The 27,500-nt window shown below is 37.1% G+C and overlaps 1 protein-coding gene across 4 annotated transcripts in view; it reads left to right on the top strand.

Moving 5' to 3' along the window:
- The window catches only part of ARB2A (ARB2 cotranscriptional regulator A), a 267,706-nt gene that overhangs the window by 42,241 nt on the left and 197,965 nt on the right, over positions 1-27,500 (top strand). For all 4 annotated transcript variants that reach the window (XM_082337420.1, XM_082337421.1, XM_082337422.1 and 1 more), the window contains 2 exons: positions 12,742-12,807; positions 20,711-20,902. In XM_082337420.1, the coding sequence (XP_082193546.1) occupies positions 12,742-12,807; positions 20,711-20,902 (258 nt within the window). The remainder of the gene's footprint in view (positions 1-12,741; positions 12,808-20,710; positions 20,903-27,500) is intronic.

Below are 27,500 nucleotides of genomic sequence, written 5' to 3'. Positions count from 1 at the left end.
TTTCATTAACTCAAGAAAAAGCTTGGTCTCTGCCATCAATTAGGGGACAAAAATGGGGTTCTCATGGCAAGCTGTAGGTTGCTGTCTGCCTGTGCCTTGCTGTCACCAGTGAGTTGCTGCAGGTCCTGCCAGGAGCTGCCTCTGTAGTAGCTGCTTGCCCTCTGGAGGCTCCACTTCTCCTGGGTGCAGGAGCGATCTGCAAGAGCAGCTTCCCAAGCCTGAGTCACAAATGCAGCAGGACCTGCTGTTGTGTGTGATGAAGTGCCCAGGAGCTCAACTAGATTAGAGCCACCTTGTGAACACTGGCCAAAAGGTAGTCCCAGGTTTACAACTTAGTCTTGGTTTGTAGAAGAGAGAAATGGAAAAGGAGGAGCATGGAAAACAAGATTATAGGCAAACTGTAGATGGTAATGCAATGACCTGTCACTTGTCAGCCTGCTTGCTGCCAAACTCTGTGGTGACACGCTGGTCTCCTCCCGCCTCTTCTGTCTGGTTTAGGCCTTAGGCAGAACAAAGGGGGAGTGCCCATGGGCCTGTGTGCCCGTTGCCCAGATTATTGACTGACAATAGCAGGGGCAATGAAGACGCTCAGTCAGTATGTGATCACAGCACTGCATGTTTTATAGAGCAATAAATATGGGTTTGTATTTGATGGAGGGCAAGTCATCCTCAATGAAGATTCTCTGCTCTGTTCTCATGGCATAGAGATAATTATACCAAATTCTGTTGTCACAGAACAAGTTGCTTTTAGGCAAAAATCTGTCTGATTCCTAGTCTCACCTTTTCATTTTATTCTCTTGACTGTTATTTGTATTCACTTTATTTTGTGTGATATATGAGGAATTTAAAATGTCTTTCATGTGTCTTTCTATTTTATAACACCCTTTCACCAAACACGGAACTCTGCAGGCTAGCAGCTGTGGTATAATTATAAACTGCACACAATCATGTTGCTCACTGTTGTTGATGTCCATTTTCATAGAATCATAGAATCGTTAAGGTTGGAAAGGACCTCTGAGATCGAGTCCAACCTGTTAACCTAACTGCCAGGTCCCCCTCTAAACCATGTCCCTAAGCACTACATCCACATGTTTTTTGAACACTTCCAGGGACTGTGATTGCACCACTTCCCTGGGCAGTCTGTTCCAGTGCCTGACCACTCTCTCCATGAAGAAATTTTTCGTAATATCTAATCTAAATCTCCCCTGGCACAACTTGAGCCCATTTCCTCTCGTCCTATCGCTTATTACTAGGGAGAAGAGACCGACCCCCACCTTACTACAGCCTCCTTTCAGGTAGTTGTAGAGAGCAATAAGGTCTCCCCTCAGCCTACTCTTCTCCAGGCTAAACAACCCCAGCTCCCTCAGCCGCTCCTTCTAAGATTTGTGCTCCAGACCCTTCAGCAACTTCATTGCCCTTCTTTGGACACGCTCCAGCACCTCAATGTCCTTCTTGTAGTGAGGGCCCCAAAAGTGAACACAGTACTCGAGGTGAGGCCTCACCAGTGCCGAGTACAGGAGCACTATCACCTCCCTGGTCCTGCTGGCCACACTATTCCTGATACAGGCCAGGATGCCATTGGCCCTCTTGGCCACCTGAGCACACTGCTGGCTCATGTTCAGGTGGCTGTCAGCCAACACCCCCAGGTCCTTTTAGGCTGAGCAGCTCTCCAGCCACTCCTCCCCCAGCCTGTAGCGTTGCATGGGGTTGTTGTGACCCAAGTGCAGGACCCGGCACTGAGCCTTGTTGAATCTCATACACTTGGCCCCAGCCCATTGATCCAGCCTGTCCAGGTCCCTCTGTAGGGCCTTCCTACCATCAGGCAGATCAACACTCCTGCCCAACTTGGTGTCATCTGCAAACTTACTGAGGGTGCACTCAATCCCCTCATCCAGGTCATTGATAAAGATATTAAACAGAACCAGCCCCAGTACTGAACCCTGGGGAACACCACTCGTGACCAGTTGCCAACTGGATTTGACTCCATTCACTGAGCCCACTCTCTGGGCTCGGCTGTCCAGCCAGTTTTTAACCCAGCACAGAGTGAGCAGTCAGTTTTTCCAGGAGAATGCTGTGGGAGACAGTGTCAAAGGCTTTACTAAGGTCCAGGTAGACAACATCCACAGCCTTCCCCTCATCCACCAAGCAGGTCACCTTGTCATAGAAGGAGATCAGGTTGGTCAAGCAGGATCTTCCCTTCGTGAACTCATGCTGGCTGGGCCTGATCCCCCGGTTGTCCCACACAGATTTTCTTTATTTGTGTCTAGGTGATAAAATTGCTTACTTAATGTTTCTATGAAATACCATAAAAGTTACAGAAACGGGATGTTAGGAAGAAGTTTCCTTTTCAGCCAATGCTTTGCAATCATTGTTCAGTAGGAATTGTCATTACTTCCTACTTGATATATTTGTTACTGATGACTGTATTGAACCACTTGTCTAATCAAACATGGCTATTCTTCTGCATGCCCCACCCCTCCAAAAGAGCAAAGGATCCCATCATGCAAATTTCTGCTGGGAAACTGACAAACACTAACGTGAACATGAACCAATCCTGGTCACACGGTTTATAAATGGATATCAGAACAGGCTTTTACACAGTATTTTCTGACTCAGGCTGTTTCATAGATTCACAGACTTTTTAGAAATAACTGCTTAATTATTTGGACGTGCTAAGTATTATACTGTTTTAATGTAAAATTTCCATTAGAGCTTGCTAAATGTTCCATTTGACTAAAAAAAAAAAAAGGCTTTTCTTCTCACAATATTTGTATTCAGTAGAAGGTCAAAGACACAAGCTAATATTTGAAGTTTGCATAAAATCATAAATTGTTACGATCCTTCTTAGTCACTGTCATGTTAAGCAATTTTGGTAATTGGACTGTATCTTAGTGATTGGACTGAAAAAGATGTGATTCCTTCCCAAATGAAGTATATAGGTAAAATTCAGTAAAACACAGTAAATTGTAGTGTACAGAGTTTCACTATTAGCTGTTTTTCCTCTTCTCCCACTACTTGTGCCCACATAGGTTAATGAGAAGTACTACACTGATGTGCTGTCTTTGGACATGTGTGTGCTTCATGATTGGCTACATTAGTTTCTCAGTCATAATTTCATAGGAAGAAAGGATCTGCTATGCTTTTTGGACATCATCAACATAAATATTCATGAGCAACTAACAATATCCTTACATATTGTCCTATTATTATAAGTGAAGTAGTATGGGCTATGAAGTTTATTTTATAAAACTCAGTTACCAAGAATATTTCTTCCTTGTAGGAATGTTCTAAAAATAAAATAGAAAAAACACATAAATTAACATTTCCAAATTTGATTTAATGAAGACACTTTAAATAATAATGTATTTCATTGTTAAATTAAATGGTTCCCTGTGTTTTATACAAGAGCGAAAGTGTCAGGATTTTACTTGTCACATATGAAGTAATCTTCCTTACCTCTTGGTCGAAAGTTCTCCTGGCATTTACCATACCTGGAGTTTTTATAGTTTGCTTCCTTTTTGAGTTTGCCTGCTAGCAGAACACAAGGCTAGGTTAGATGGGCTCAATCATGTGGAATAGAAAAAGGAAATCTTTTCCTGAGAAACAGTGAGGAAAAAGAACAGAAAAAGGTTAATCAATGTCCAAGGTGTTTTCTTAACCTTCAGCTTGGTACTCCCAGAAGAGAAAGTGCCTTCAGGGCAGGTTTTTCTCTCCTTAAGGGGAACTTTCTTTCAGAGTACTAGGTATCATAACCATAGACTAGAAAAGCAGCAAGAAAGCTAGCCATTTCTCTTAGAGGTTAACTGCTGGCTTTTGTCAGTTAAGCAAGTGAGGGTCCCGAGTTTGCTGCTTAAGTATGCGATGAGTTAATGACCCCGGTGCAATCTATTTGGTTTACTTGACCGAGTAAAAAGAGGTGCAGGTATTATTTAATAGTGAAACTATAAACATTTTTGTGATTTGTGTTCCTGAGGGTATCAACTACTATTTGTGCCAAGAAAAGAAAAAAAGAAACGCTGCTAACGGTCAGCACCATGGCCCTTTTCAGCTAAATTTATGTAAATCCAATTTATTTTGACCCACTACTGTTCTGGAGCACAGTGGCAAAATGGTTACGACATCTTGCTATGGAAAGAAGGTGTTAATTTGAGTTCTGCTCTGGATTTACATAAAATTAAGCCTTCAGTCCATCTGTGAATATTTATCTGGTCATTTCTGCTGAGGAATCAAAGGTGGCAAAATGAGATGCTTGACACATCACTGACTTTTTTGTCTGTGACTACAAAAGCTGGTATGCTTTAACTATGTTAATCTGATATGTCAGTTGGGTTTGGCATGGATTTTAACCTTTCAAAACTGCGTAGCACCACCTCTCCACCTAAACTACATTTTTTTCATTAATAGTTGGAATAATCAAAACTGCTACTGCTCTTTCTTCAAGATCCCTTTTCATAACTCATCTGTAATATGAAATTTAGAGGAGATAATCCTCACTTTTAGTTCTTGAATTGGAATATTAAAACGTGTTTATAAGCCTCATTTATATTTATTCCTCTGTTATTCTTTTGGGCCTTTTTTAGCTTCCTCCTTTGTTTTGCAATCTTTTCATCCTTTTGTTTCTTATCTCAGCTTGAGGATAGAGGTCATGCTTTCTGCTGATGTTTAATTGCTTCTAGCACAAGGTGCTTGATTAAAGCCTCTGCTTAGTACTAATACATATATATGTATATGTGTGCATATTTTAAAAGAATTGAGAATTTCTATAAGATGGGCTATGTAATTAAGTCATTTCTGAAGCTAAATAATTGTCAAGTGATTTCTAAAATTAGAGATGCTTTTCTTAAAAAGGAAAAAAAGAAAAAAAAAAACAAAAAAAAATAAACCAACAGGTGTCAGCAAAGACCATGTAACAAAACATTGGGTCAAATCACATCAACAGTATATGCTGCATTCATGACAAATCCCTCTTGTTTTTCATTTAATTCTCTCAAAAGATCTTGAGATCCTATTTGTGATCAGTCAACTCCGAATCCAGAATATCATGCCCGTGTGTTAAGATTGAATTGAACTGCTTTCAGTGGAAAATGCAAGAAATCCCTTAGAGGTAATGTCAATTCCATCTTAATGAATTGTTCGCCCACACTATAATCCAAGTGAGGTCTTTTGTTGATTTTTAAACTGCCATTGATTTTTTTTTTTTTTTTTTTTTTTTTTAGCTTGCAGTGAACAGAGCCTTTAGAAAGTCCATTCAGCTTGTAGGATTTTTTGTTCTGGCATGGTGATGGTGGATTTTTTTTGTTTGTCCCAGTTCTTAGGTAAGTCTGTGTCCAAGAGCAGTATGTCAAAAAGTTCCTTTGCCTCTCTCATTGTTACTTATTGGCAGGTTTGTCACTTGAGGGTCAAAATAAAGCTCATTCAACCAAGGCTATGGCAGCCACAGTAGCAAGCCTCGGGTCAGTCCCACCACTTGAGATTTGCCGCAGGGCAGTCAGTTGGAATTCATTTTGCATTTGTTTCACTGAACGTTATTGCTCTTACACTGCAAAGAGGAAAAAGTTGTGGGTAGACTACTGTATTTTATAAGGATTGTTGCCTTCTCGTACTCATTTTCTCCTTCTGCGTTAAAGTGCTTATTACCAATGAGGAGACAAATCTTATAAAACAAGAAAATCCATTACTCGTAATAGCATTGCTTCTAGTGGTTTATACTTGTTTATTTTTAAGATTAGTGATAAAACCTCCAACCTGTGTATGCTGCCTTGAAGTTCTTAGAAAATACTAGTAGTGCTGAGGGGCCTAATCTCTTGGGCTGAATTTAAATTATTTGAAAATAGTATCCTTTCTATGCCTGTGAAAGATCCATTTTTTGAGAAGGTTCAAGATTCAAGAGGTTGTAACTTGTTATGTCAGGTCTGAATTGATATTTGAAAGCATTTTAGAGGTCTGGGGAGCTGATGGTGAATTGCTTGCTGTACTGTGCGAAGTCAAGTTGAACACACTGCTGTAGGAAAAAAAGAACACAAAGGGAAATTAGGTTGATTTTGGTCTATACGTGGATTTGTCAGGTGAACTGGTAATGTTCAACTGTTACACATTTTAAGTGCCGTTCTGTCACAGGGTGGGAATTGACAGGTGAACCTAAGGTTGAATTGTTTCTGCATCCTCTAAAAAAAAATAAAAACCTTTGCATTTTTCTTTACTTCAACTCAGAGCATAGCAAATTATATGTGAGCAAGTTATTGTAGAGGGTAGAGATGGTCACACTTCAGTGGCTTCTGAGCAAGTCTTTTTCACTAATATTTTTAATTGTAATTTTTTCCTTTCTCTTTTTCTCTTTTTTCTGTAATATATTCTGTAGGAGATTAAACTGAGGTTAAAGTATAGTTAACTCATAAGGTTAATAGAGGAATAATAAACTACTAATGACACTAATAACGTACAAAGCCTTTTTATGATATGACTTATGAAAAAGCAGGAAGTCAAGCAAGAAGGAAAGTGCCATCGCACCTATGTTTTATTAGCTACAGTCTCCTTAATTTTAAATGCAATATCTGTATTATTCTAAAAAATCTGGCCACTAATAAAAACCCACAAGCAAAATTATTGCCGTTAGATTCTATTACTCTTTGCACTTTCATGTACGTTGAGAACTGTCTTTAAAAATTAATGTAAACAAGTGATCTGATAAGGTGTTTAAGGAGTGTTGTTTCACAAGTTGACGTCTTTGGAGGCAGAAGCCTCCTATCCACTGAGTCAGTGTATCATTGCCAACACATCTCACTCTTGATGGGAAGTAGCCTCTGTTAACTTTGAGAGAGTAGTTCTGTCTCCATTTGCATTTAGTCCTTGGAGTAGTGAAAAGTGGTAACGAGTAGTAATGGTCGTGATGGGGTTCTGTTTGTGTTTTGAATAGCTGTGAATAAGGAACATGATGTGGGAAATCTCAGATCCATCCAGCTGGATCTGGTCCACCAGAAGAATATATTTAACCGGTAACGTGCTCAGTTTCCTTTTTTCCCAGAAATCTGCTAGAAGGGTGTAGGAGCAGGCAATGGTGTGGACAACTTGGGTTAACAGCTTGCACTCACTTATCCTTTCTCCAAGGTCTTGTAATCCGTCCTCTGTCATGTGAGTGGTTGTAATGTCAACTGCTCACATGCACTTTATCCTTTGTCATGTCACATGTTCTTTATTCTTTATTGTGTGTTAACCATACACCAACCATTTGACAGGGTTGTTGGCATTTTGGTCATGAGGGATGCACATATGGGAGAGGAGAGGGACATGTGGCGTTTGATTGTCTTCAAAGATACTTTGTGGTTTGTGCTAACTGAAGAGTTCCTCACATCTGTCATGAATCCATGAACATTCGTTGCATGGTAATGATTTCCAGTGACTACTGATAGGTGCTGGTTTAGAAGGAAAAGGCCAGAAAGCACACGGAACTATGCCTTCTATAATGTGTTTTTAGCAGAGAATTCACTCTTGAGAAAACATTTTGCAAGTTTTAGTAGTTTACTTTGTCTTTTTTTCTCTTCTGCAGCCAGTTTGCTGTTCTGTTCGTATACATAGCCTGGTGGTGGGTAGAGTTACCTGTGGTTGGTTTTGAAAATGGGAGCATACTCAGGGGAAAAAAAGAGAATTCAGAGAACTTGGGTTGTAAAGCACAGCAGGGAGGGGGCTCAACAAGCAAGGCTCAGTGCACTTCACTGCGTCCCAGCATGGGTTTTGATGTGGTATGTACTGAAGCAGCTCCTCTGGATTAGGATGTAGGTGTTATGAAACAAGTTGTTGAGTTGTGATCTGCTGTCTGTATACCTGACTATCTCTGTTATGAAAAAGTTCACCAGTGGGTCAGCTGCAGTTCTGCTCTTCCTCATGTGTGCCAGGCTGCTTCTTGACATTTTTGATATGTGTTATAAGGCTTCTTTCAGTTTCTTACAAACTTAAAATGGGGTTATATTATTTTAAACTGAGTTATTTTGGAGTTGCCTTCTTGCTTTGTGGGCGTGCTTTTGTTTGTCCTCTTTTCCAGATTTTTACTGTTTAAAGACCTCTGATACTTAGTGCACAGAAGAGTCTCTTTGGTATTTGTCTCCACTTACGATCATGTTTAGGTTTCAGTACCTTCAGGATCTTTGTAACTTTAAACATGTTGGTCTCAGTGGCTCTTAGTCTTTAATTTCTCTTTTCACATAGTTGTGTGCAGGTATTGATCTTTTGATCGTGTAGCTTCAGGATGGTGTATTGCAAAGATTTTACAAATTATGCTGCTAACAGAATTTTTCAATGCTTTTTGGTAACTGAAAACAGTCCTGAAGAAAGTCCTCTATATGAACAACATAATCTTAGAAGAACACAAGTCAAATGAAGCCAGGACCTTAGCAATTAATGTGTATTAAACTATGTTTCCATCTGGAGTTTCAGTTTTGCTCTGCAGACTGCATGCAGCATTATAGTCTTGGCCACCATCGTGCAGAATATTTAGCAACGCAAGGGTAAAGTCTCAGCTCTGTCATAAGATAATGTGTTTCTCTTTTCTTTCTGTGGTCTTCTCTGTCTCTATCCTTTTTGCTGTCCATCCAAATTTAATATTTCTGTAATTAAAACAGGTTATATTCTGGATCCATATGAAGGATCACTGTTCCTGACATAGGTCTGTTCCCTAATTATCTGTAAGACTACTGAACTTTGCAGATGTTATATTTGGGGCCACTAGCACTTTGAAAGAGTACTTCTGGAGGTATTCACACTGTTATATCCAATGTAAGTCAGAAGTCTTACTATTTTGAACTCCTCAGAAGGGCAGTTGTGAGCACTGAAGTTTGGTTCCTGTCCTGAGCCATATGTATTACTGCTCTCAACCTTGTCCACAGTAGATGAAGGAAAACTGGAACAAGGAAATGGTAGCAGAGATTAGGTACTCGTGTTTTTTAATATGCCCAGGATAATCCACTGTTTTTACTGTTCAGTATGCACCCCACTCGGCCTTGGTCCCTGCTCTCATCAGCCTACCTTCGTTCTGGGAATTTTTGTAGTCCAACAAAAGTAAGAAAAGCTATGACTTCATTTAGGACGGAAGATGCTCAGGCTTATGGAAAGCAGGACACTGGCTCCTCAGCTGACTGCGAGCGAATAAGCCATTTAGTTTCCTTACAAAGAGGACCACTTTGTGCTGGGAAGAAAGTTTCTCCTATCCCACAGTTTGAATACAAGCTTTGTGGGGGGTGGAAGTGTTAGGCTAAGTACCTTTTTGTGGTTGGAAAGGATTTCTCCCTTGTTATCAGAATAGATGATGAGAGGCATAGAATCTCTTTGGTTTTGTGTTTGTTTTTTTTTCCCCCAGTTCTCAGAGCAGACAATAAGAATACCTTGATAGTGCTTAGTTCAGATACTTACCCTGTTCGGGATGCGTTTTCCTGATAGACTGCACTTGGAAGTGAATGAACAGTACAGATACTGTAAAATGGGGTTGAAGTTTCCATTGGCTTATACAAGAACTAGAGAATTACCATTTTTTTCTCCATTCATCAGGCAATTAATTTCACACACTTTGAGCAAGCCTTACTGTTGGTTCTTTTTCCTTTCCCATCTCAGACATGGTGGTGCCTGCTCACCAGCAACCTTATTACCTTGAATTACAATGTAGCATACTGCTTACGGTGTTGGCACACCTTATGAGTTGCAAGAGCCTTAGAAAAAGCATAAATACCCCAGGTTAGTACGAATTATGTGAGTAGGGCTCTCTAGCAAGTGTTACAGTTTGCCTTGAGAATGGCTTGTACTGGACAATTTGTTGCTTGGTAGTTCCAGATGAGTTATTAACACTGGACTGGATTGAACAGCTTCTGTCACTAAATACCTGCAGTCATGAGCTACCACATGACCGATTATTAGTCCAGGAGAGTTCATAGAGTGTAACCGTACTTGCTGTCTCATGGAAGAAGTCACAAGACACTTTTCAACATCCTACAACATTTTTCAGATCTTAAAATAGCAGCACACACGAGCTAATACTACTACTTAAAGAAGTTGTGGCTATTTAAATTGTATAGATTTGTAATAGTAAGTCTAACTAGTGCTATATAAATAATATAGCACAGTTGTCTTCTCTTTTTAATGCCTGTAGAAAAGATATTTTAAAAGTTAATTTTTCAAAATTAGAGATCAGTGATAAGGTCACAAGAAGTAATTAAAAGCATACAATTCCAAAAGTAATGTTGGATTTGTAGCATTTTCAGTGCTTGCAGCCATATTCCTAGGTAGGACGGGATTTTGCTAGATTTTCCAGGCACATCCGTGCTAAGTGCAGGAAACCTGGCCATTATGATGATGTTTTCAAATCTGGGAAATTTTGGGCTTCGGTGCTACTTCAAGAAATCCAGCCACTGCTAGGATATCCCTGAACTTGTTGATGTGCTGCCAAAAAAAACCCTCTTGTGGTCTTATATGTACTGGGGCGGTTTACAGCAGTTTTTCCTCAAGTCTGTCTGGGCTGTGGAGACCATGCAGGTGCCGAGCTGCCTGAAGATCATAATCTCACACTTTGCCTCCAAGACTCCAACCTACTGTATCTTTCTTCGTGTTCACTCTTATTAAAAGCATTCATTAGGTTATGTCTTTCCTATACCAGAGTGCCCTACTGATTTAACAGTCCCATTTTTAAGGCTGATATCACTATGTATTATATTAGAGTAGTGCATAAAGAGCCAGTTAGGATCAGAGCCCCATAGAGCCAGGCTGTGGAAAAATGTGTAAAGGTTTACTTCTGCCCTGAAGACATCACAGTCTAAACAGATGAGAGAGAACAGAAGAAATAGATATAAACACATAGCTGCAAAAAAGCGTAAATTTTTGCAAGTGTTGTCTAAAATATAATTTCTTCATATCAATTTTTTTCTCTTCCAAGTGTTCTTTTGGTGTTTTTGATGGTTAGTAGATGCGTGGATTTTGAATGAAAAATAAAATTTCTATGTTCAAGGCCATATTATCATTATACTCATTTTAATGTCTGTACATCAGCATCTGAGACTGCTGGAACTTAACTGCTTTACTTGTTGGCATTACACTGAAGTTGATTTCGGTGAACCATAAAAAGTTCAGCCCTGAAGGTAAAATTACACTGTATGCATGTTCCTAACATACTGCTTTGGGGATAAACATGTCTTAAATCAACTCATCGCTCACAGCTAAATTCCTTCTTCAAATGCAGTTTCCCTGTAGATAGTAATGTTCAGTAAGACCGATTTTCTTTAAAACCATAAAGTTTTTTGAACAAAATTCTATCAATAAACATATTTGAGCAGGGTAGCAAAGAATTCACGTAATCCTAATAAAGATTTTGGGCTTTTGTGAGAGGAAGGGAGGGGCATGTGCCAACGTTTTTAATTAGTTTTCGTCAGTACCTCTAATTTGTTCAAATGTGTTCCAAACGTTTGCATATTGTGTTTGCTCACATGTACATAATGAAAACTTTTGGACTTCATTGAAACTTTATTTGGTAATTGTGCATTTGGAAAATTAAAATTGAAGTTTATGATACCCTGGCTCCTACTTGCTCAGTTCATAGTGTGTTGTTAAGATGCCATCACTTGAGAGCTTTGTTACAGCAACGTTTCTGTTGTGGATTAATATTCTGTGGGTTCAGATGGCTGTAATTGTGGCCTTGAGGGGTTGGACTAAAGAGTACCAGCTGGGTTTGTACCCAGATATTCTTGGATTAATATTTTGGGACTTAGATCTTGTCCTGTCTGGAATTTAAACATGGTCCCCCAAGCTTTAAAGGGAAGGCAAGCACCATTTGAGGCTCTTAATGAGCACTTTTTTTCCTCTTTAATTTGTCTTTTTTTTAATTTATTTTTTTTTAAACTCATAGCCAGTGAAATCCAAGCAGTTACTTCCAAACCATTTTACAGCCCCATATGGACAAAGTGCTTTAGTTTGTTCCTCAGCTTAATTCCCAAATTAATAATAGTTAGAAAGTTCTTGTATATAAGGGTGAAAAAAAATTTCCCTAGATATTAGGCAAGCCTTTGAAGTGTGAACAACTTTGTTACATTTGAGACAGCAAGTCTTTCGTTGTGACTAGGTTGATTTTTTTGGGTTACTCTTTGAAATAATTCCTTTTGTTTCAGGTCTAAAATTTCAATTTTATTTCTACATGGAGACAAGAGACTTAAACTCCCCCATAGTGGGGAATCAGTCAGGGTTTTTCTTCTATTTAGAAACCTTTGACCCATCCCTCCCCTGTTCAGTGAATAGAAATGGCAAGGCAACTTGTGCTGAGGGTGACTAAAGATCTGCTCTCCATGTAGCTCATGAAGTGATCCTGCAGGGGAGAGGGTTTCAGGAGTCCTGCTTATGGAAAAAATGCTTTTAAAGTATTTCTTTGCCAAAGAAAGCCTTTCTTGTACCCCTGAGTATATATTAATTGGTTATAATCCTTAGTTTTGAGGCACATAATTATTCACACAGCAGCACGTGATGGATTCACAGGTACAGTTACAATTTCTTTGTACTGGCTAGCAGCCTTTTCTGAGGGATAGAGAGGACCTTTTTGTGTAAAGCTCCAAGTTCTATAATTAGTGGTATAGTAAAGAATTCAGATAAGTGGTAAAACATATACAAGTGCTTAGAAGTTCGATCAACTATCCTTTAAGTTGTCTGCCTGGATATATCATTCCTGTAAGCGGTTTAACGTGTGTTTGCATTTCTTCTTATCTTTTTGGTTTTTTCTTCCAGATCATTACTAAATATGTTTATGAACTACTGCAAAAGGAATGCCACTTGAAGAAAGTAACTCTCCCAGTAAGTATAATTTTTTTTTTCTGAAGATGTTGTTTGGATCTGTAAAAAACAGAGCCTGCAATCCAGTATTCAGATAAAGACGAGTTGCACCAAGGCTCTGTGCAGGGCATTGTCTCAGGACACTGCCTTTGCATGCAGCATGTGCGTGCAACTGGAGACACGGTTCCACCTCACTTCTCATGTGTTTGTGTTTGATTTCTCCAGCTGAGCTTTCCTTGCCTTACCAGGTACCAGAATTTTCAAAATGTGGTAGTTTTGTTAGAGGAACCATAAGCTTTTTGAAAAGTATTTGTGAATGTTTTGAGACCTCTGCAGCTGGATGTCAAGAACAAATGTGCCTTTACAGGCCGACGAATAAACTCAAATTGAGTTTCAGTAAACTACTCCAAGTCTTTTTTAAAACACACTTTTTCAGTAATTTGTAACATGTATGTAATATAAGGTGCTGCTGTTGTTCAGTGAAAATATTTGATCAACCCTTGGAAGTGCTGAAGAACATGTATGAGTGTGTTTGTAAATACATGTGATACCATGATGATGTTCAGGTATTTTTATATTATGTAGTGGAGAGTGTAGGGGAGACTGTAGTGAGAAAGCACTGCGTAGGTTTTCCATCACTGTCATAAAGGATTCTTAGGGTCTTTGAGAAGCTTTTGCATTACTGTTGCTCTCAGCCAGTCCTTCATATTCAGTCGAGGAAAACCCATTTGGGCTAAGGAAGGAAAGTTTCCTTTATTTTAACAGTTTTATAATGTTTTACAGTTTCCATTTCCTTTCCCGAAGTGGTGGTGTTTAGGGAATGGTTTGATAACCTGCCCAAACTGCTCAAGGTTTCCCAGCCAGGCTTTGCCAATGTCTCCTGGTCAGGGCAGAAGGACCTGTGCTAGGAGCTTCATGGAGCAGTCGGAGAAGGAGCAGCAGCTCTCCTCCGCACTCCCAGTCTGCTAAACCACATAGGCTGTGCCGATGCCCCAGGATGCAAGCCTGTTTGAGAAGGCATTCCCCCGCTTCAGATTCCCCTGCGTAGACAGAGAAGGGGATTGGGTTAATGATGGCAGTATGCTTCATGCAGTGCTGGTCATGGTCTCTGTGACTTCTTTGAAATACTAGTTTTCGCTGTTGGGGAAGTTTTGGTCCAAGGAGTACTTCCATGTTCCAGACAGGTAATGTGTCGAGAGACTTCCTCAAGCCATGTCACCCTCTCTCTGTCAAACCAGGAAGCTGTCATTTGTAAACCTTCAAGTGCCTGAATTGTGAGGCTATACAACTTTCTTTGAATGTGCTTTGTAAACAGTATGTAAGTAATGCAATACTAAGGTTAATCTGTTAGCTTCAAAAAATGAAGATGGACAAACTTGGAATAAGTATTACAACACCTCCATCACCTCTGTCACACGCACGGGGACTCTTTGCACAGCTTTGAGCCTGGGAGAAGAATGGCCCTGTCTAGCTCCCACTGTTGAATTAATCTGTGTTTACTCTTATTTATAAATTATGTAGTAAGCCCTGATGTACTGATGTAGTTTGTCAGTAGTACATTTAAGCTATTCTGAAATGTATTACTTCCAGCTTCTGCAAAGTGTCATAATTTAATTGCATTTTGGAGCAAAGTAAGAACTCACAAAATATATGCAGCTGTTTAATTGTGAGCAGTGTGGAAAATCTGGCACAAGGTAGGAGCACCATTCTTCAGTAATGACTATTATGTGTAGGAAGCCTTCACTACAGTCAAAAATAGGTTATGAAGAGAACTACAAAAATGAGAAAGATTAAACAATATATGTAGAATGTGAAAAATTATATCTGTGTAAAGGCTATGTTTAAATCACCACTGACAGACTCCCAAGTAACAACGCAAAGAAACCTAGTTTAAAGTAGTGAAGGAGGCTAATAGAAGTAATAAGACAGGTTGCAGCAAAAGGAAGTCCTGAAAGTGAGGAAAATAGAAAAGAGTATAAATGCTGGTGAGTTGCATATAAAATCACAGTAAGATCACCCAAAACTGAATTGGAGGAGCTTGTTACGGCTGTAAAGGCTAATAATAAAAGAGAGCTGATGAGGCTGATAGATGAGCTGCATGCAAAAGAAATGCTCAGCTCAAATGAGAAAAACAAACATGGTTATTTCCAGTGTTATTTGTTCAGTTTCCACACTTGAGTATTATTAAATTTCTTTAAACAGGATATAATTCTGAGGAACTGTCTGAAATTTGGCATATTGGTAGAGGAGATCTTAGAACAAATTGATATATCATAAAATAATCAAATTCCAGGATGAGATGGTTTTTAAGCCCAGGGTACTATAAGAAGTCAAATATGAAGCCGCAGAAAAACCAACTAGTATGTAATTTCCTTCTGAAATCAGCTGTTTTCATCAGAGGAATGGAAAAAGGGTAAATGTGATAGTCTTTGAAAGGCCTCCAGGAGTGATTCGTAGTGATTCTTGTATACCAGGAGGAAATAATATGTTGGGGGAAAAGTCAGTACAGGTTTCTTTTTTAAAAAACTGCTAGAATTCGTTGAAGGAGTCAGAGATCACATGAAAAAGAAAGATCTTGTCAGTAAAAGAGTAAGTGGATTTCGAACGAGCTGTCAACAAGCTTACCAAATGCATCTAAAAAAGACACTGTCATTGCGTGGGAGGAGGGAGTCCTCTTAAGAGTTAATAATTTGTTAAAAGGGAAAAAAAGGTGTTCATGTTTTACAGAATAAGTTGTTACCGGTGCAGTGTTATGAAGGCCTGCACTGACATAGCTGTGAATAAAAGGAAAAAAGGAATCAATAGAAGCTAACAAAGTTTGCTGGGTTTTTTTCTAACATTATTTAGAATACTTAAATGTAAAGCTGATTGTGATGAGTTGGGGAATTATTTCATGATGCTGAATGATTGGATGATAAAATGACATGAGATTCAATTCTGGTAAATGTGAAATTATGGGGAAAATAACTCACTCTGTAAACACAATGGTGGCCTCTAAATGAGCTATTACAACTCAGGAAAGAGCTTGGAGTGATTGTGAATAGTTCTCTGAGAACATCAGTTAGTGCTCAATGGCAGTGAAAAACCCTCAAAGCAAATAGGATGTTAGGAATTATGAGGTGTTGAGAACAAAACAGAAAAACATCGTCATTCCACTCATTATGTGGGCCCCCATCTTGAACACTGCATGGAGTCTGGACACCATATCAAAAAGAATATGAAGAATTAAAAAAAAAAATACAGAGGAGGGTTACAAGGATGATCACAGGCATGAAATGCTTTTCAGACAAAGAAAGAATAGACAAAGATTCTTCAGCTTGGAAAATAGATGACTGAGGAAGGAATATGACAAATCTATAAAATCATGAAAGGTGTAGAGAAGATGAATAGGGAATGGGTTTTCGCTTTTTTCATAATAGAGAAGCTAAGGGGCATCAAGTTTAAATTATCAGGCAGGAGATCTCTACTGAAAGAGCAGCAGTACTATTTCATATACGTCCCAATTATTTTGTGGAACTCATTGCCACAGAATACTGTCACGGTGAAAGGTATAAATGCATTCAAAAAAACCATTTGACAATACTAAGGTGGGATAGGTGCATTGAACTATTGTACATGCTTGTCCAGTTCTAAATTCTAGCTCAGGAGGCTCCAAAGTTACTGGTTGCCAAAACCAGGGAAGAATCACTCTGTCTGTTCGTGTACTGTTCCCCTCAGCAATCTGCCACTTGGCAGAAACAAGACCCTGGGACCTTGATCTGTCCAGGATGGCTATTGTTACAAAGATGATCTTATTAAATGAACATTTTAGAGGTGAATACAAAAACATGTGTTTTCTGAACTTCATCACAAGTGATCAGAAAGTTGGTGTATTGGCCTTCGTTTTTCTGTCAGCTGATAAGGAAGTAGGCAGTGTAATGATGTTTGAATATATGAAATGTGTTTCAGAACTGTGTTAAGTGGAGCACTTTTTTTTTTTTCCAGCATGATTTTAGTAGTGCATGGAAGTGTTATGCTTCAAAGGTTTATGATGACAACATTTCATGTTCTCTCATCTTTCTTAATTTCAACTTCATGTGCAAAGTCCAACTTGCTGTCTTTATTTGACTTTCTCAGGTGGCAGCTTTGGTTTTGGACACAATTGTTTGTAAATTTCTTTTCAGATATGAAAATAAGAGCAGTTTGGAAATCAGAAAAGGTAGCCCATTGTTTTATTATGTCAGCATCTCTGACAAAACGTAAATCTGAACATTTTTTCCTACACAGGGAGTCTGAGATGCATCTTACATTATTGTTACTGTAAAGTATTGTAGTTCTCTTAATGTTCAACATATACTACTGGACTTGAAAATTTAAATGAAGAGACTCATATTCAGGGAGAAGCCGTTCAATTATTTCTTTCAAATTTCTTATTTTGTGCTCCATTGAAGGTTATATTATGAGTATAAAGAAGACTGTAATTTTTTTTATCCAGATAAAGTCTTTGTATTTCTCTAGTTTTAATGGCATAATCAGTGATTGATCTTTGCTGTTCTTTAGCTGTTGAGGACAAATAGAGGGTGCTTCTGAATTAAATACATCTTTAACAGCTTCTGGGAAGGCTTGAGATGGAAGTTTAAATAATTACTAACATGTTTTATTGACAATGGCACCGAAAGGTCTCACTTTGCAGTCTTCCAACTTATCAGTGCTTTGCTCTTTCACTTCAATAGGTAAAACTTCATTCAGTTGTTCTTTTGATCTACTAGACAGCGAAGAATATTTTCTTTGAGAAACAGTTGTCTCTTATCTCCACTGCATGTTCCTTTTGGCTATTTTGTTACCTAAGTCCAGTCAATAGTTGTTTTGTAAAAATTCCACCATTTTTAGGTGTGTTAAGTTAGTTGTGGTAATCACCAAATGCTAAATGCATGTAATGTTGATCAGCAGTTTTCATTTTCTACAATTTTGAGTGCAAAATTATAAATTAGGATATTCAATATTGTGAAGACAGTAACATAAGTGAGTTAGCGAGCTTTATGTAGAACCATGTTAACAGAAGACTTTCTTATCTTGTGAAGCAAATGAGCAGTTTTCTCTCTCAACCAGCTGCTCACAATTCTCACAATCTTTTTGAGTCTTTTCAGTTTCAGTTCCATTTATTTGCCATGTTCTTTCCTCCAGTCACAAATGACACCTGTTCCACTTGTTTGTCGGCTCTAGGCTCATAATTTTATTGTGTTTCTTAACTGGAATAAGAAAAATATTGGTGTTTTTTTTTTCACTTTAAAAATTTAGTGTTCAATCTTAAACTTGAAAACTTCCAATGTACAAAAATAAAAGACCCCTAGAGCCTAGTCAGATTTTGTGCATCTTGGGTTGGTAATGGCTAAGAACTGAAAATCGAGTCAGCGTCAATGTGGTAGCATGAATGTCAGTAAGATTAGATTTCAAATATAGTTTGATCTTACCCTATATATTGATAGCAACTGTGCAAAATACTAACTAGCATGCTGCTGAAGTATTTTATAGACTAGTACTACTGTATTAGGTAGTCTCTCATTTGAGACAGAACCCGTACGGTAAAATTAATTCACTGTTTGAAAAACGTAAGAATGTCATAATGTATGTAGAGTGCATAAGTCGCAGAATTCACCATAACTGCATACATTAGTAAACCTTAAGGTATAGTTGTGTGTTGGAAAAATAAATCTGAGAACAGGAAAATTAAACTTTAAGCAGTACTTTTAAACAGTAAATTATCAGCAGAATTTAGATTGGTTTGACATGCCTAGCTACAGATTATTGGAAGATTGTTATTGCGTGTGAGTAACAATGTTGAATCAAATTGTTAAATTAAACTAATTGAAGTTCAGCATTTTACTGAATTTATTTGATTTGTGTTTAAATAAAGGATCAGAAATAAGTGTTCATGAGTAGGTCCAGAAGAGAAAGTGGCTAATAAGTACAAATTATTTTATGCGGACTCAGTGTGTCTAGCATTAAATGGTATCTATGTTGATTTGTTGATAAAGTAAGGTTGTGCACAGGAGTGACCTTTATGTGTATTCTTTAGTGAAAGCTTGATCTAATGGATAACTACTGTTTGAAGATAAATTAGCGTGGAAAAAAGTTTTCTAAATGTGATTAATTTGAGGAAAAGAATGAAGAGTTATTTTTTTATGATCTTGGTAGATATTTTTAACTTTTTTAAGTTAACATATTTGCAGAAGTGTGAACTAGTTATATTTTCTAGTACATATGATTACTAAGTGCTAGTATTTCCTAAATACTAAATAAAAATTTAGTTTATAAATACTAAAACATACAGCTAAGTTTTATCTTTGTCTGAAATACAAATTCACAATGTTTTTTGTTAATTACAGTATAGTAAGTATTCAGTTTATGGGAAAAAGTCAAATACATCTTGCCAAGAACTATCTGAGATTTAGTGTTGTCTGACTGTTTACCTAAGCCATGTTAAATTTTATGGTATCAATACTTCTACTTCAGAAGCAGCAACGTGATCTACTGTAGCCCCGGTATGGTACCTGTTGTACTTACATATTCTGAACTCTTTTCAATAGAATGTATTTTTTACCACGTTTTCTGTTCTCTCACAAGGTGTGAGAGAAGGTGAGTACATTTCCTGGTGTAGAAAGTGCAAGCTGAGGTACATAAGATGTTACATCATTTTGGAGCGGGGAATAAGGTCTTCAGCACTATGGCAGTTGCGGAAGAGAGACAGACCATTCTTCCAGTTAGGAATTCCTTTTGTTCAAGTAGCCTCATTGACTTAATTAAAAAAATATTCAGTAGGACTTACATTTCAAAAAGTCTGGAGATTCACACTGAATTAATTTTTCTAAAGTAAGGGTGACTGAGAATACATACCCATGTATGAGAGAAAAACTGACATATTCCAAATAGCCATTCCTCCTGTCTCAACATAAGGCTCATATCCTGACCTCCTTTTCGTCTCTGTTGCAGAGCATAAGACAATCCAGGGTTGTTCCTAGCAGCTGTACAGTTAGCCTGTGCAGGTCGTGGGCTGTGGACTACAGCAGGACAGGGAGGTTCGCCTGTTCTGTTCTTCCTTTTCTATGTACTCATATGGTAGAAAGAGAAGAATGAGTAGATGGGATGTTTCTTTCTGTTCTCATGGTGTTTACACCAGCACAGTTCATTTGCCTTGAGCCAGGCTTGCTAAACCAAGGGTAGACCTGTTTTATAGGACTTCTGTTTTCATGTGCCACTTTACTCTCTAAAGTAAGGACAAAACTTAGGATTAGATTATGGGTTACTGAATATCAAAGCTGGTTGTTGATCTGTTCCTGTAGCAAAGCTCAGGTGCAGAACTCTTAATGAAGTCATTATTTAGACCCAAATTGGATTTCTATATTTTATTAGGCCTATCCTATTAAATTTATAATAGACAAATTTACAACACTGGTTCATACATGGCTTATTGGGTATTTATGTTGAAGTGGCTGAGATGGAACTCTCTAGGATTTTTTTCATATTATGTAAGACTTTTATTGTTGCCTCAGGCATATTGGAGGTGACAAATGACTTGATTGTTTCCTCCCTCCCCCTCCACAGATTGTTCTTTTATGGACTTCTTCTTTGCCAGTAAATTTCTGTAAACAACTGATGTTTCAAAGCTTTAGCATACTTTTTACCCCTTTTTTTGATTTAAATCTCCCTTGGATTACTGTTCTAAACTGTGATGTATTCTTATGTTTGGAAGTTACATTTCACAGATATTAGGTTTTGTTTTATTTTTATTTAGTACTGGGCACACACTAGTCCTTATAATATACATACAAATAGTTGTTAAATAGTGAAAGTTTTTATATCAGTTTGGTGGGTAACTTTATAACTACAGATGTTCTTTTAAAAAAATTTATTGATGTGTAAAAGTGTGTGTTCTCTGTAATTGCAGGTTGATGCAACTGAGAGTGAACCAAAGAGCTTTATCTTTATGAGTGAAGATGCATTAACAAATCCTGACAAGCTGTTGGTCCTAATTCATGGTAATGGCGTTGTCAGAGCAGGTCAGTGGGCTAGGAGACTTATAATTAACGAAGATTTGGACAGTGGCACACAGATACCCTATATAAAGAGAGCTATTGAGGTAAGTGAAAGTGTATGTATGTACAGTTGTGTGCGCATATGCATGTGTATGTGTGTACCTGTGTATGAAGAGCTCTAAATCTGTGATGTTTTAATTTGTTAAACAGTGTTCAATATTTCCCTATATGATCATTTTATTTAAGATGGGAATACTTTCTTGGTTTTTTTTCAGAACTTTTTTCTAATGGAACCAACTTTGTCTCTTAGAGTAAGAAAAATTTTAGGTGTATGTCATGTTGTTGTGAGGGCACTGCCATGTAGTTAAATATGGCAGCTAAAGTGACAAGAGCCCTTAGCAGGCGATGAGATGCAATAGAAGGCACTACAGAAATTTGTTTTTATTTGAAGTGTTTTCTTTTACATTTCATTAAATTTGTACGTATTCTCACTCAACGTCTCTTCTAATCTCGTGATAACAAGCTTTCGTGATAACAGCAGGCTTTTTTGCTAGGCTTGTACTGAATTTATTAGAGGCACAGTCTTTTCCAGTTTTGTGCTGATTACTGATTCACCTATCAATACTTGACAGTAAAAAACATTTACATTTTATGGATATAATTTTGTTACCTTTACATCTATGTGAGAGACAATGCACAATTTGTGTAATGTTTTCAACATTGGAACTTTGTAGGTGTAATACATGCCTTGCATCCTGCTACCGAAATGAGACTTCCTGTAGTAAATATTAGAAAAGCCTATTTAAGAGTCACTATTTCTATTATATTGACCAAGCTAAGCTAATGTTCTGCTCTAAATACCAATGTTGTCACTGTGACTGTTACACATTTTGCTAAATTAAGTTGAATTTTTTGCAGCTGGCTTGAAACTATTCAGTATAGAAAATGCTTCTGTTTAAACATGTTGGTTTTTTTTTTTTAATAAAGCAAAGAAAGAAAACATATTAAAACATTGGGCCATTAAGTTATTGTTGTTTTGTGCAATCCACTAACAAAGAACCAGACTATACTTTGTGTGAAAAAGAAACCTAGTCTTGTGAAAGTGATGCTTGCCTTCTTTTAACATGAAGTTTTTGTTAATTTTAAATCAAGACTCAGAGGCAGAACAAAAAATAGTTTAGGATTATTGAATGTAATATAGGCGTATGGTAGGTCCAGTGTAGGAAGTTAATTTCTAGAGTGCAAGTTCCAAAACCTGAAGAGCTGTAGTTACTTAAATTTTCGTAGCAATGCTTACATGCCTGCATTTTCATTCTTCTCTGGAGATGGTGCTGTCTTGGCTAACACGAGAGGCTGAGCATTTAAAACTGGGATACTATCACTAAATTAACAGATAATCTTTAAGAAAATATTTGTGGTAGAGGAGAATTATAGTTCCTTTTCCTGTTTTGTTATTTTTATTTCTTTTATGCAATAGTTTTGCCGGTATGACAGAGATCAGAACTCTGTTCCCTCAAATGGATATTATCCTTAAAAACAGATTAGGTATTTCTGCATTTTGAATGCTTCTTTGAAAACAAAGGAAAAAACTCGAAGAGTTTGATGTGAAAATGTCTTTAAAAAAATGTAATCATTTGATCACATTTGGACATCAGACTTTGTGCTCATATCTTTTGACTTCCTTCTTTCTTAGCATGGTTTTTAAATTCGTAGTTCTCTTTAGTCAAGTAATTCCAGCTACTGTAAAAGCCACTCTCCCTTTTTGTGCGTCTTAAAATTCTGGTAAATGTAATACATGTTTAGAACACATACTATTTGCAATTTTTTTTTCATGCAAAATGAAGATTAGATCATATTCAATTTTATTATATTAAATGTATTGCTATTTTTTGTATCCTGTAATCACTGTAGTGGGAATTGGATGTGTATCTCGTTAGATAAGGCAATATTTTATGGAAGTCGAACCTCACTGAAGGTATTTGGAGTCATTATGTTATGGCTAAAAAGAGAATACAGAGAGTTACATGCTGATACCATGTCTATTTCATGTACAGACCCTATGAATTACTCTTCCAAATACAGGAAATTATGGTAGAGTGAGTATAAGGACTCCAATTTTAGTTAATAATAATAAAAATTGCATTCTTTTCTGGATTTTCTGGTATTCAATCTTCTAGCTGATTTAGGCACTTCTGTCTCTTATAAAATGAAAATAACTGGCATGGACAGTAAATGGACTGAATGAAGATTGTGATAACTCCTCATGCAACGTTGCCAGGTTGAATTAAGGAATTATTTTCCTTGATCTTCCAGTGTTTCTTCTAAGAAGAGGTCTCACCCTTGAATGAAACCAGCAGACCTTATCAAAGCATAAGATTACAGTGCTGATGAGAGGAGAACATGGATTTTTTTTGTCCTAATAAACTTTGTGAATTTGAAGTGTATAATAGGATCTAGGATTTGAAAATTCCACTGATCTGTTGTGATCATATGCAGGTAGCTTGAAACATTTCCTGGAGAATAGGTTTTCATTTAAAAATAAAATTAAAAATTGCAAAAGTAGTGCTTAAATGTCTTCTGTGCAGAAACTGGTTCAGAAATGTCACTTCCGCTTTCCTTAAAACAAAACAGACAAACAAACAAAAAACCCCTATATGTAGGTCAAAAGCATATCTTTTTCTCTACTGCTTTTCTCTGTGGAGAGTTATGAGACTACCACAAGCAAGTTTCAGTTCATTTCATGGAAAAACTGAAAACAGGGAAGTAAAAGCTGGAGTTACCAGTGACCAGTGGATTGAGCAGGATAAACTGACACTTCTCTCCTAGACAGGAAGTTAAGGGAAGAAAAGAAACTATTTCTCTCTAGTAAAACACTTTCAAGAAAAAAATAAAAAACTTTTCTCTTAAAGCATGTATGGAATAAGGGAGCAATGTAAAGGCTTAAAATTTATCATGCTTCTAGTGGCTTAGGGCTGATACACACTGAAAAGAAAAGATCCAAGGAGAAATATCCTGGTGGGAATTTGAGTAACTAGAAATGTGTTTTTTCTTTTCATCTGGGTGGTTCCTGTAGGTAATACTTCTCCTTCCATCTTTCATATCAAATTCTGTTGTGTAGATTCAATCTTTTGTGTAATAGGTGTTGGGAGTAGTTTTCAAGGTTTTATGTGAAGAGGTAAGACTATGCATTAATTCAGAAATTCAAGCTTGATTGTGTAAAAGATTTTGAAATAGAAAAAGAGAGCAAACAAGCGACAAGATAGAGAACAGACTGTAGGAAAAGGAGGAGGGAGAAAAGTGTATAGAATGTGTGAGAAAGATATGTGTAAATACATTAAAATAAGGTAGGAAAAGATCTACTTTAGAAAAACTAGTATAAAAAAGGCAAGTGTGATAATACAAAGCAGTAAGGTAGTAAAAAAGGCTTAATTAAAATGATAAAAAATATATACTATAAAGAGATTTAAGACAAAAAATATGGCAATTTCCTATAAATACCATACAAAATAAATACTGCATAGGCTTGTTGTTTTGTTAAAGCAGAGCTTTTCTACTAAAACTTTCTGCAGTGGGAAATACTGATTTTTGACAGAAGCAGTTATCTGACACGTGAGAGACTGAAGTTCAAGTCCCTCCTCTGGGAATGAGGGACTATTCCACTTTTAATGATAATACTGCACTGAAGCTATTCCATTTTTTTATAAATAAATAAATGTAAATTAGAAGAGGAATTTTAATCTGTCTCTTCTACATTTTGTGTAAATGTCTCATTCACTGTCCGTAGAGTCAGGCTCTTCTCAGATAAGTCATATATACAATGATTGAAGCAGCGCCAGGAGGAGATGGTGAGAGAGAGGTACATTCTTTAATTCAGTTATGAGGGCATTTATTTGCGGTGTCAAGAATTAAGGATTTACGTTCCTGGTTTCATTTAGGTAGTTCAGGGGCTCCCATGTTCCCTGTGAGGACCTCAGTCACTAGGCTCTTTAGGAGGAGGAGGTTATGAAGAGGTATGCTTCTCTGGTTCGTTGTTGAGTGGTAACAACGTGGATGGTAATCTAAAGATTTGTTTAGGAGATGTACAAGTGATACCAATGATATAGGAGAAGAAGCAAGAAGGGGTGCAAAAGTTGGCCTACTGCTCCATGTAAGAGCATTCCTTCTGTAGTTGTTGGAGAAGCAGATTCTGTACTTTAAAGTCCACTGACTGTTAGATAAGGAGAAGCAGACATTGATCTACTTACAGAGTAAGTTTGTTCCTTGGGGAAACGGGAGCTCAGCTTACCTAAGTTTGGACATTGAGACGAATTTTGGAGTACTCTTATCTTTGATGCCTTTCCTCTAGGGAATAAAGAGGACATCAGTTTACTGCATAAGTACAAAGAAACTGTTGGATGCTTTCTGTGTCTTTGGAAATTCAGTACATTTGTTACCTAAGATAGCTGTGGTCCCAAGGATACTAATAAAAAGTCAACCACAACAACTGTCAGTTATTTGATTTTTTTTTTAAATTTATTATTATTTTTTTAAAAACCATCCAAGAATTGTTGCCTGGTTTGAAGTTCAGCACACTTTAAGATGGCCTAGATATTTTTATTATTATTTAAAGGAGAATTAATACTTGACATAGGTGTAATAGCACCAGAAAAATAGCTTCTTCAAAGAACCTGGATGAGTTTTTCAGAAGAATTGCAGCAGCACCCAAAAATCTGGCTTTCCATGAACAAACAAAAGAAAGGTTTTCATGAGGTGGTCATCAACTGAGGAAATCTTTCTTTAATGGCTGATAAAACATGATTTTCAGCTTCAGTTTTCTCTTGTGTTTATCCTACTCTTCTCACAGCATTTTCTTAACAATTGCTGTTCTTAAGAATATTTTTGGTCAGGATATTGGATTTATTCACTCATATTAATATCATACATTTGTATAAAACTATCACGTTGGTAATACTTACTGAGAATTGCTGAGGGTGATTACTTTCTTCAGCATGAAATAAGATGTCATTAGTTTTGTAACTCAGTTGAATGGAACAACAAAATGATTCAGTGTAACAGTAGTAAATTTACCCACCATAACTTTCATGGGATTTAGTAGCCTTACTGGTTAGTAACTGGTATGGTAACACATTTTGGTCTTTCCATATTGCGAAAATCGGCTAGTTTGAAAAGTGGATGTTTACACATTGTTGCCAAGAAATTATGCTTTGTTTAAACTACACTAACAAGAATTCTTGCTGCAAAACTTTTATTTCTTGCTTTTAAGCATAGAATATCTTGACAGAAAATACCCCCTTTGTTCTAGTGGTCCTGTTTTAGGAACCTAAGATTTAAAATTTTGTCTTATAGTTTATACATGCGCTAGCGTAATTTCAGTAAGATGGGCAAGTGACACTTTCTGGAAAAAAACAGAGCTGACATTTCACTGCAATTACAGTTCTTCCACAGAATTCTAATATTTATGTATGTTTTATGTCTCCTAAGCATATTGTTGCAGAAAGATGTTAAAATACTTCATTTATTTATTAATAGGCAATTACAGTGCCAGAGTAATCATAATCTTATTTGGGCATTCTGTTTTACTGGAAGTAAAATTTCACTAAAATGGACAATAATGTGCTATATTGTTTTCTTTCAAATATTAATTTTCTGACTCTGGTATATGTATTTGCTTCTATTCATTCTGTTAGACCATAGAAATAACATTGCCTATAAAATGCTTCTTAGTAGAGAAAACTTGTATTTAAAACTCCTGCTTTTTGTGGGGATAATACTAAGAAAACTTAAGTTACATAGCTGGTTGGATGGTCTTTTGAGATCTTTCTAAAAACATAAACACAAATTACAATGTATTACTAAATAGTTTATCACATATATTTGCAATAAAATATACCATACTCTGGAAAGAAAATTTAAAAAGCAATGTATTTAATTCAGAAACATTTTATGATAATCTCTCAAATACTGATTTGAACTACTGATCAACAAGCAGACAGAAGGAAAAGTTGCATAGTTAGTTGAAAGCAATATTAATTGATCATAAAATACTTAATAATACATAATAGGCTGTATAGGAGCTAATAATTATTAAGTCAGAAATTCAAGAAAAGGTTAAAAGCTGAGGCTAATACTGAACTGACAGGATATATAAGCCCACACCAGCCCCCATGCCAGCAAAGGAAAACAATGAGATGACAGCTCTACTGTTTGGAGAGAGGTTGCTAACGACAGCTTATTCCTTTATGATTTCAACTCTTGACAGAAGACAGGTCTGCTTGTTGCATCATGGCAGATGTATCATTACCTTCTGGCCCTGTCATGACTGAACTGGAAAAAACCCCACTTGCAGTTCTGCAAATCCAATTACCCTTTGGAATTTAGTGCATCCTTTCCAAGATATGTGTTACCATTGTTGTATTAATTGTGTGTATTACCTTCTTAGAGTTTCCTGTGTTACATTAATTTGATAATGTAGAGATACTTACAGATTGCTTTGTCTTCCTTTATTCTGCTGGCTTGTCATGTTTTAGAACTGTGTAGCACTTTGTGTTAGCTTACTCTTACTTTGTCACTGACCTAAGAAAATTGCTGTTAAAGATACTTGGATAAATGTGGCTTGAAAATAATCCCTCCCCCCCCATTTGATCATTCTTTTCACTGGCTAAGTATGGGGTTAAGGACACTGAATATTTAAAATAATCACGA

This window comes from Platalea leucorodia (genome assembly GCF_965183815.1).
Source record: "Platalea leucorodia genome assembly, chromosome: Z".
In the NCBI taxonomy this organism is placed as follows: domain Eukaryota; kingdom Metazoa; phylum Chordata; class Aves; order Pelecaniformes; family Threskiornithidae; genus Platalea; species Platalea leucorodia.
The sequence above is the reverse complement of the archived record's forward strand: the minus strand, read 5'-3'. Positions and strand labels throughout refer to the sequence as shown.